At 54.1% G+C, this 10,314-nt stretch overlaps 1 protein-coding gene across 1 annotated transcript in view; it reads left to right on the forward strand.

Moving 5' to 3' along the window:
- MYO15A (myosin XVA) overlaps positions 1–10,314 on the forward strand; it is a 63,449-nt gene that overhangs the window by 7,512 nt on the left and 45,623 nt on the right. The window contains exons 6-11 of the mRNA XM_017895567.1: positions 2,067–2,141; positions 2,351–2,445; positions 6,422–6,530; positions 6,656–6,719; positions 8,259–8,372; positions 9,028–9,189. Coding sequence (XP_017751056.1) covers positions 2,067–2,141; positions 2,351–2,445; positions 6,422–6,530; positions 6,656–6,719; positions 8,259–8,372; positions 9,028–9,189 — 619 coding nt within the window. The remainder of the gene's footprint in view (positions 1–2,066; positions 2,142–2,350; positions 2,446–6,421; positions 6,531–6,655; positions 6,720–8,258; positions 8,373–9,027; positions 9,190–10,314) is intronic.

Consider the following 10,314-nt stretch of genomic DNA (forward strand, 5'->3'; position numbering starts at 1 on the left):
AAGCCAGGGGCCAGTGGGGCGGGGACGCCCTTCAAACTGCAGACACAGCCTCTCTCTCACACAGATGCACTCCATCCGAAACCTGCCATCTGTGCGGTTCCGCGAGCAGCACAGGGAGGATGGTGTGGAGGACATGACACAGCTGGAGTGAGTGGGCAGGGCTGGCGGGGTCAGCAAGGTGTCACCATGGGGTCCCCACCCTCCCAACCAGAGCGGCTCCTCCTGCAGTTGCCTCTCACCTCCCAGGACATTTTCAGAGCCTCAGTCATGAAGTGTCACAAAGGCTAAATGTGGTGTGCTTTGTGAGTTAGATGGACTTTGGTTCAAATCCTAGCCCCACCACTCACTAGCTGGCAGACCTTGGACACATCGCTTTGCTTCTCTGCGCCTCAGTTTCTCATCCACAAAATGGGAGTGGGATGGCTGTGGTGAGGATGCCGGCACATTGGAGGTGCTCAAAACAAGAGGGCCGCGTTGGTTAGCATCATTATCTAATCATGGTGATTACGTAAGAGTGTCCCCAAACCCCAATGAAGTAGGTACAATGATTATCAGACCCATTGGACAAATGAAGAAACAGGCACAGACAGGTGAAGTAATTTGCCCAAGGTCTCCTAACTGGTTGGTGTCAGAAACAGGACTTGAACTCAGGCCTATCTGATCAAGGCACTGCACTGAGTCAGGGAGGGAGACTCAGGCCAGAACCAGCCCTGGGGCGCTGACGGCTTCTCTCTGTGCCCTTCTAGAGACCTCCAGGAAACCACTGTGCTGTCCAACCTCAAGATTAGATTTGAACGGAACCTCATCTACGTAAGACCTAGGGCTGGCCCTGCCCTGGGCCTAGGTCAGGAAGGCAGCTGCCTCCTGGGGCCGGGTGGGATGCACAGATTTCTCTTGTGGGCCCTAGCCCCTGTGGCCTCTGGTTTGAACTCTGAGTTTCTGTCATTTCAGCATAGAATGCCAGAGCCTAGAACTAAAATCTGAAGTCTTAAAACACAGTCTTAGAATGGTGGATGCCAGAGGCGGAAAGCTGGAGACAGAGAATCCAGAAATACGCGACACCCCACCACCCAGGACCTGACAGATAGAACTCCCAGAGTCCTAGAATCCATAGACCTGGACCCCAGAGTGGGGATGGTCAGAGGGGTTGGAGGGGAGCCTCTGACCTGAGAACGACAGAACAGAGGGCCAGGGGCCCAGAGCCAATGTGGAAGACAAGGACACCCGGAAGGGCTCTGGCCACATCAGGATCCCTTGAGTTCCCCAACTACCCACTCCAGGCAGTGGAGGTTTGCCCTCAACAGGAGCCAAAAGTTCCTGGAGCCTGGGTCCAACTATGAACAAATGAAGTAGGCAGGAGCCCACCCACGATCGTGGCTGGGGGGTTTTACTCACTCCAGACTCCTCTCAGCTCAGCCTGCTGCAATGCCTGAGATTCCACTGTTAGAGCACATAGCCCAGCAAGCTGGTAGAGGGCTCTAGATGGGAATCCTGAGTCCAGGCAGCCAGATATCTGTCTGGATGGAAACAGAGAGCCAGGCTTCCAGCATAGGGGAAGGAGGGACACAGGTCTGCAAGGAGCCATGACGCTGAGGCCACCGTCTGGCCAGCAGACATACATCGGGAGCATCCTGGTGTCGGTGAACCCATACCAAATGTTTGGAATCTATGGGCCGGAGCAGGTGCAGCAGTACAATGGACGGGCCCTGGGAGAGAATCCCCGTGAGTGTCTCGGGGCGGGGGGGGGGGGGCTGCCCTGAGGTCTTGGGCCCCTCTTTCCCCTGCTGTGCCAGCCTGGATCTCAGCTGCACTCCAGCCATGAGTCAGAGGTAAATGGGGAAAGGCAGCCCACCTACTCAATCTGACAGTCTCACCCCAGGTAGGGCCGCAGCCACAGGTTGGAGGGCACTGTGGTTCAGACCAGGATGGGGGTGGGAGCATTCCCCCAACAGGGTGAGGGGTGGGCCGGGTTGACTGTTTGACTGGATACGGATGCTCCCCGCCCAATCCCTGGGAGGTTTGGGAGCTTGGAGGCAGGGGCCGGCTCCAATGACCTTTCTCCCCAGGCACCTCTTTGCTATTGCAAATCTCGCCTTCGCCAAAATGCTCGATGCCAAACAGAACCAGTGCATAATCATCAGGTGAGCGGGCTGCCTTTACGTGGGGGATAAATGGGGGACCTTAGGTACCAGGCCTGCATCTGTCCAGAACTGCTGTGGGAACTTGGAAGATTGCCTGATACCTCTGGGTTGGCCTGCTGCACATATCCTCTTGCTTCATGATGGGGGTCAGGGTGCACCAGAAGAGGCAGTGAAAGGTTGGAACTCACTCTGCCCCTTTGCTCGGTCAGTGGAGAGAGCGGCTCTGGCAAAACTGAGGCCACCAAGCTGATTCTGCGCTACCTGGCTGCCATGAACCAGAAACGGGATGTCATGCAGCAGGTGAGTCTACTTGTCTCCCCAGGACCCTAGGTTGAGCACCCTTTGATAAGCACACCTCATGTACCCCCCAAGAGGCAAGGCTCCTTGGCCCACTAGAAAGATGGGGAGGCTGAGTTCCAGAAGGGGGCCTTGCCCAGGGCTGCTTTTTCTGCCACCCGTCCCAGGGGTGTGCCTGCCTATGCTTCCATGGCAGCTCCTGGTTCCAGCCCTCCAGGTCCAGTTCAGAGTGGAGACCACATAGGGAAGGGGAGTCATCCCATCTCTCCCACCTGGCCTCACCTTCCTGGTCATGGCCCTGGGGCCACCATATTCTCATACTCAGAAGTTATGCAGCCCCCAGCTATCAAGAGGCAGGGCAGGCCTGAGTGTGGGTTAGGCAGTAGATGCCAAGCCAGAGTCTGCAGGATTGGAACTTTGCTGACAAAGACAGTGCTAAGCTCTCTGAGCCTGAGAATGGTAGAACCCCATCCGTTCCCTCAGTAAAGATCTACTGAAGACCTACTGTGTGCGAGGCCCAGGCTAGGCACTGGGGATGAGTAGCGGCAACTCAGGCAAATGTTCACACCCTCATGGGAACTTTATTCTAGTGGCGGAGGCGGGAAGAAAAATATATATACACTTATATACAAGTAAATTATATGTACGTGAAAGGGTAGATGGTGAGTTGCGGAGGAAAAAAGTGGAGAGAAGGGTGGGGAGTGTTGGGGGTTGCAATCATAAGTGTGGTGGTCAGAGTAGGCTGTACAGAGAAGACAAGAGAGTGGGCTCTGGGAATGTCTAGGGGAACAGTGAAGAGGCGAGGGAGGAGCGCCTGCAAAGGCCCTGAGGTGCAAGCAGGTTGGGTCCAGGCACAGGTCAAAGCCAGCCAGCAGCCTATAGAAGACAGACTGGGGTGTGAGAGGGAGAACTGTCGGAGGGTGACCCCAGACATTCGGTCTGAGCCACAGGCAGCACAGAGGCAGGCTGGGCAGTGGAGGAGGAGCAGGTTTGTTGAGAAGAGGTGTCTGCTAGGCATGTGCACAGAGATGGCAGAGAGGTGATGGGTGCACCACCAGCCTGGAGCTCAGGAGAAGGCGGGGCTGGCCTGCCAGCTCAGAGTCCAGAACCACAGACCCAGACTTCCCCAGCCCTGGGGCCCACAAAGGTTTGCACATGACCACAATGTCCTAGCCAGTGGTGAACCCAGCAAGGTGATCCTGGGGGCATAGGTGGGGGCTGCTCAGGCTTTGCCGTCAGGTTCCAGTCTGGCCTGGGCCCCTCTGATGCCTGCCTTGGCCTGCCAGGCTCTCCCATCCCAGTTCAGGCCTTCTGATGACCAAACAGATCATCCCTTGCTCCAAGCAGAGTTTTCAAAACCTTTCAGGTCAGATTTGTGGCATGACTAGCTAGGTAGGCAGGGAAAGAAATAAGTGTACCTTGTGCACCTCCTGTGGCCAGGCACAGTGCTGGGTTCCTTCAGTTATTGTCACACCAGAGCTTTATGGCAACCGTGGGAGGCAGGTACATTTGCGTGCATTTATAGAGGGGAACACTGAGGCCTAAGAAGGGAGGAGTGAAGTTGTGCAGGAGCTTGGATTTGCAGTCCATGGCAAAGAGCTGTCAGGGAGGACGGATGGAGCTGTGGATGTGGCTGAGTCTGGGAGTTTCTGTGTGCCAGGTACACAGAATGTGTGAGGACAGGCCTGCCAGCTGTGATGACCATGGGGCTCCTTTCCTAGACATGGCTCTCCTCTCCTCAGATAATCAAACAGTCCAGTTCTAGGGTCAGTTTTAGGCATGGCTAGATCCAGAATCTTAAACAATGTCTGTTGTCTTGGCTTCACCCTCCCCCATGTATGGGCATCATCCTCAACCTGTCTCCCATTGGTCAGGAAGCTGGCACCATAATGATCAACCCTCCCAACATTTCAGAAATGAAACATTCAGAGCTCCGTCTCACTGGGCAAGTTTTGGTCTCATGTCCTCACTGAAACCAATCACATAGCATGGGGAGTGCTCTGCCCTGACTGACTGAGGCCTGGACCACAGGTTCCACCCCTCTGGTGTTCACCCACTCCATCCGCTGGCTTTCTGCCCTGCTGTATGCTGGGCACCAGGAACAGAGAAGCAGCCAGCCTGTCCTCAAGGGCTTCCCAGACTAAGGGATAGTACACAGGAAAGCCCAGGCAGACCTTGACTCATTGAACAATCACAGGCCAGTCCCCATCCCTCTCTGGACCTCAGTTTACTCCTTTATACAATGGGTGCAGTATTTCCTGGACTAAATGGGACAGATGGAAGGAACTGGCCCCATCCCCAAAAGTACAGGTATTGTTTCTGTGGTGACTGGACCTCCTTTGCTTCTTTCCTAAAAGATTATCCTGAGGAAGTGCCTCAGCTAAAGAAGGTGCCATGTACACACTAGGCCCATGCTCATCACTCGAGTGGATTCTGGAGTCCCTGGGCATGTCATTTCACCTCTCTTTAAGCTTCGGTTTCCTAATCTGCGATACAGGGGTGATATTAGTACCTACCTCATGGGATTGTTAACAATGGCATTATCAGGGCAATGTGTCTGGCACACAGTAGGTGCTTAAATAGGTGGGAGCTTGCGATCAGCCATGGTCACCTTTAGGCAGCTCTGCCCATGAGATGCTATTCCTTTTTTGTTGTTTTTGTTTGGTTTTGTTCTGTTTTTATTTTTGTTTTAGACAGTCTCGCTCTGTCGCCAGGCTGGAGTGCAGTGGTGCAGTCTTGGCTCACTGCAACCTCTGCCTCCCGGGTTCAAGCAATTCTCCTGCCTCAGCCTCCCAAGTAGCTGGGACTACAGGCGGGCACCACCACGCCCAGCTAATTTTTTGTATTTTTAGTAGAGACAGAGTTTCACCATGTTGGTCAAGATGGTCTCCATCTCCTGGCCTCGTGATCCGCCCACCTTGGTCTCCCAAAGTCCTGGAATTACAGGCGTGAGCCACCATGCCGGGCCGATGCTATTCCTTTTTCCATCCCTTTAGCAGATATTTTTTGAGGGCCTACTAAGCACCAGGTCCGTTTAGATGCTGGGGACTCAGAGATCTGTGCCTGTAGGATTTGACAGTCTAGTGGGGAGACAGACAATACCCAAGAAAATAGAGAGTTTGCCAGTGGGGCTAAGGGCTACCAGGGAGAGAATTCTAGTGGCCTTCCTGTGAGAGGTGAGGTTGTGGGGGCATGCAGGTGCATGGAAGCAGTGGCGTCTAAGCAGAGGGAACAGGATATGCCAATGGTCAGAGGCAGGAGTGGGCCTGGGTGTCAGAGAACAGTGAGGAAGGCAAGGGCGGAGGTTCAGGGATCCTTGGCTGGTAGTAGCCATGGGGGAGGGGAGAAGAGGACATCCCCAGAGCCGTTTGGAAGGCAGATTCAGCATATTTTCATACCTTGGAGACCCAATGGCAGTCCCTAAGCCTAGACCCCTGGGGTCTCTGAGCCTCACAGGTTTTTGCTAGTCCCTGCCTGGTCTGAGGCTCCTAGTCTCCTGGAGAGAGAGGTGGTGGGTCCTGCTAGTGACTCCATTCTGTTCTTGTCTCTCTCTTTGTCCTCCCTCCTGGGCGCTCTTGAAGATAAAGGTACTCTGTGTGTGTGTGTGTGTGTGTGTCCGGGAAAATGTGTGTGGATGTGCCTGCTCCTGTGTGGGTGGAGGGACAGGCAGGAAGGGACATCCAAAGGCCTGTCCTGGGCTGGGCTGGGGCTTGTGGTCAGGGGCTGCCATGGGGGACCATGGAGGCTGGAAGACTGGGAGAGGGAAAGCATGGGACTTGCTGTGTGGGAGTTGGGCAGCATGGGGTGGGGGACCCTGGGGGACACTGGAGAGACCTCAGGATTCTCTAGGGAGCCCACCTCTGGTCACCCCTCATAAAGGGAGGTCCTTGGGGAGGCCTGTGTCTGGGTGTCCCCAGCTAAGCCCCCCACCCAGGCCCCCACAACAGTGCCTGGCCCCTCAATTCCCACATCTCCTTCTGGAGTCCAGATCCTGGAGGCAACACCCCTCTTGGAGTCCTTCGGTAATGCCAAAACCGTCAGGAACGACAACTCCAGCCGCTTTGGGAAGTTCATGGAAATCTTTCTGGAAGGGTGAGTTGGGACAGTGGAGGGCCTCCCAAAAGCTTTGCAGTGTCTTCCATGTCCCGCCACAGCCCCTCGGAGCCAACACCAGCCCTCCTAACCCCACTGAGAGCTGACTGTTCTCCCCACCCCAGGGGCGTGATCTCCGGTGCCATAACCTCCCAGTATCTGCTTGAGAAATCCAGGATCGTGTTTCAGGTGGGCCAGCCCCTCCCAGGCCTGTGTGATGGGCAGGGTGGGGGTGGGAGGTACAGATACTCAGAGCCTGGCCCCTGGTGGGGCTGGGTAGATGTGAAATTAATGTATGAATACATGTGTACATGTGTACATGTGAGCCCGGGACCTCCCCTCCCCGACCCTCCTCCAGCCACAGTGGCTCCTCCCTGCCCCACAATACACAGGCACGCTTCTGCCAGGGCCTCTGCACCTTCTGTTCCTTCCCTCAGGAGCACTTATCCCTCAGGCGCCTGCTTGGCCAAACCCCTCACCTCCTCCAAGTCTCCCCTACAATTTCAGCCACTCAGGAAGCTCCCCATTTAAAAACGCAGCACCTCTGCATCCCATCAGAACCCCCACCACCACTGCTTTATTTCTCTCCAGTGTACTTACTTTTTTTTTGTTTTTGTTTTTGTTTGTTTTTTCGGAGACGGAGTCTCACTCTATCACCCAGGCTGGAGTGCAGTGGCACAATCTTGGCTCACTGCAACCTCGGCCTCCTAGATTCACGCCATTCTCCTGCCTCAGCCTCCCGAGTAGCTGGGACTATAGGTGTCCGCCACCACGCCTGGCTAATTTTTTGTATTTTTAGTAGACATGGGGTTTCACCATGCTAGCCAGGATGGTCTCGATCTCCTGACCTCGTGATCCACCCACCTTGGCCTCCCAAAGTGCTGGGATTACAGGCGTGAGCCACCGCTGGGATTACACCGCACCCGGCCATATTTTATGTTTTTTTTTTTGAGACGGAGTCTTGCTCTGTCGCCCAGGCTGGAGTGCAATGGCACCATCTCGGCTCACTGCAAGCTCCGCCTTCCGGGTTCACACCATTCTCCTGCCTCAGCCTCCTGAGTAGCTGGAACTACAGGCGCCCACCACCACACCCAGCTAATTTTTTTTTTGTATTTTTAGTAGAGATGGGGTTTCATCATGTTAGCCAGGATGGTCTCGATCTCCTGACCTCATGATCCGCCCGTCTCAGCCTCCCCAAGTGCTGGGATTCAGATGTGAGCCACCGTGCCTGGCCAAATTTTGTTTTAACCAGTGATTTTCTGATGTCTATCTCCCTAGCTAGCGGGTGGGCTCCATCAGGACAGAGGTTTCTCTCTGCCTTGTTCCCCGCTGTGTCCCAGGGGCCTAGGACAGGGCTTAGTGCACAGGAAGTGCTCAGCCATCAAGAAGCTCTGTTGTGTGCACATGTGGTCTGTGGACACATATGTATGTAGGTGTGTGTGGCCGGTACACATAAGAGAAGAAGAGTCCCTTTTCTCTTATTTCTCCTAACCAAATAAAATCTCACCAGAACGCTCTCAACCTTCAGTCATACCAGGGCACCTCTGCTTCTGCCCTCACCCGCAGCTGGCTCCAGGCTGGGAGCCCCAACCATCACAGAGGCGTCTATTCTCATTTGCAGCCTGCTGTGTGCATGTGCATTTGTGGGCAGGCTTGGGCCTGTATGTGTGCCTGGGGGTCACCTAGGTAGGTGGTTCCCTTCTCTGTGCCCACCTACCCACTCTACAGGCCAAAAACGAGAGGAATTACCACATCTTCTACGAGTTGCTGGCCGGGTTGCCTGCCCAGCTCCGGCAGGCCTTTAGCCTGCAAGAGGCTGAGACCTACTACTATCTGAACCAGGTGAGTGCCAGCAGGCATCTGAAGGCCCCCAGCCCTGGTCCTCCCACCCTAACACCCCTGGGTGGGCTAAGGGAGCTGAGTTGTGAGTGATGGAGTGTGAAGGTGATGGAGATTTGGGGAGAGTGAGTTTGGATTTAGGACATCTCGTCGCAGTGAGGGGGACCAGGAGTCTTCTGGGTCCAAAGTGGAAGCAGAAAAGGCCTACCTGACTTCATTAATCTGGAACCCGGAACAGAACCTACCAGTCTAGAGATACTACACTTCCCCTCTCTGTGACTCAGTTTCCTCACCTGTAAAATGGGGACAACATAGTATCACTTTGCAGGGATGTAGTGAGGCTTAGATGAGGAAATGCATGTAAAGAGCTTAACACAGGGCCTGGCATGCAGTACATGCTCAGTAAACACTGACTACTCTTTTCATTATTATCACTGGGCAGCTACAAAGGTCAACAGGTGACAACCCCTGCCACACATTGCACTTAGAATCTGTGAACCCTGTCCTCTGCCCTGCTCAGAGCCTCCGTGCCCATGAGAGTGGAAAGAGAGCTTGAGTGACCAGCTCAGGCCACACTGCTGGTCAGGGCAGAGCAGGACCTGGAGGGCTCCCCAGCCCCACCCAAGCTCCCTGATCCTCAGCCTCTGCCCTCACGCAGGGTGGGAACTGTGAGATAGCAGGAAAGAGCGATGCAGATGACTTTCGCCGACTCCTGGCTGCCATGGAGGTGCTGGGCTTCAGCAGCGAGGACCAGGACAGCATCTTCCGCATCCTGGCCTCCATCCTGCACCTGGGCAACGTCTACTTTGAGAAGTATGAGGTGAGGGGACGCCACAGCCTGCCATGGGGCCCGCACCCTCTGGACTTGGCCGTCTTTTCCAAGGCCTTCTCTGTTTCCCTTTCAGATTACACTATTCACACATCACTTGTTCCTGTTTTTTTTCCTTTTCCTTTGGGGTTGTTCATCTTTTTCCTCCTTATATGTATTAAGGAAATCAGCCTTTTGTCTCTGACATGAATTGCACATATATCTTCCAGTTTGTCATTTATGTTTTAACTTTGCTTACAATGTTTTTTGGTGGTTTTTTTTTTTTTTTTTTTTGGTGGGGAGGAGTCTCACTCTGTCACCCAGGCTGGAGTGCAATGGCGCAGTCTTGGCTCACTGCAGCCTCCGCCTCCCAGGCTCAAGTGATTCTCCTGCCTCAGCCTGCCAACTAGCTGGGATTATAGGCACGTGTCGCTACCACCCCACTATTTTGTATTTTTAGTAGAGATGGGGTTTCACCATGTTAGCCAGGCTGGTCTTGAACTCCTGACCTGAAACGATCCACTCACCTCGGCCTCCCAAAATGCTGGGATTATAGGCGTGAGCCACTGCGCCCAGCCCTTTGGTGTTTATTTTATTTTATTTTATTTATTTTTATGTATTTATTTTTTCTTTGAGATGGATTCTCACTCTGTCACCAGGCTAGAGTGCAGTGGCGCGATCTCGGCTCACTGCAACCTCCGCCTCCCAGGTTCAAGCGATTCTCCTACCTCAACCTCCTGAGTAGCTGGGACTACAGGTGTGTGCTACCACACCCAGCTAAGTTTTGTATTTTTAGTAAAGATGGGGTTTCACCATGTTGGCCAGGATGGTCTTGATCTCTTGACCTTGTGATCCGCCCACCTCGGCCTCCCAAAGTGCTGGGATTACAGCCATGAGTCACCAAGCCCGGCCTGTTGGGTTTTTTATGCAAATGGTTTTTTTTTTTTTTTTTTTTTGAGACGGAGTCTTGCTCTGTCGCCCAGGCTGGAGTGCAGTGGCCGGATCTCAGCTCACTGCAAGCTCCACCTCCCGGGTTCACGCCATTCTCCTGCCTCAGCCTCCTGAGTAGCTGGGACTACAGGCGCCCGCCACCACGCCCAGCTAGTTTTTTGTATTTTTTAGTAGAGACGGGGTTTC

The sequence above is a fragment of the Rhinopithecus bieti genome, unplaced genomic scaffold, assembly GCF_001698545.2.
Source record: "Rhinopithecus bieti isolate Rb0 unplaced genomic scaffold, ASM169854v2 scaffold_26813, whole genome shotgun sequence".
NCBI classification, from domain to species: Eukaryota; Metazoa; Chordata; class Mammalia; order Primates; family Cercopithecidae; genus Rhinopithecus; species Rhinopithecus bieti.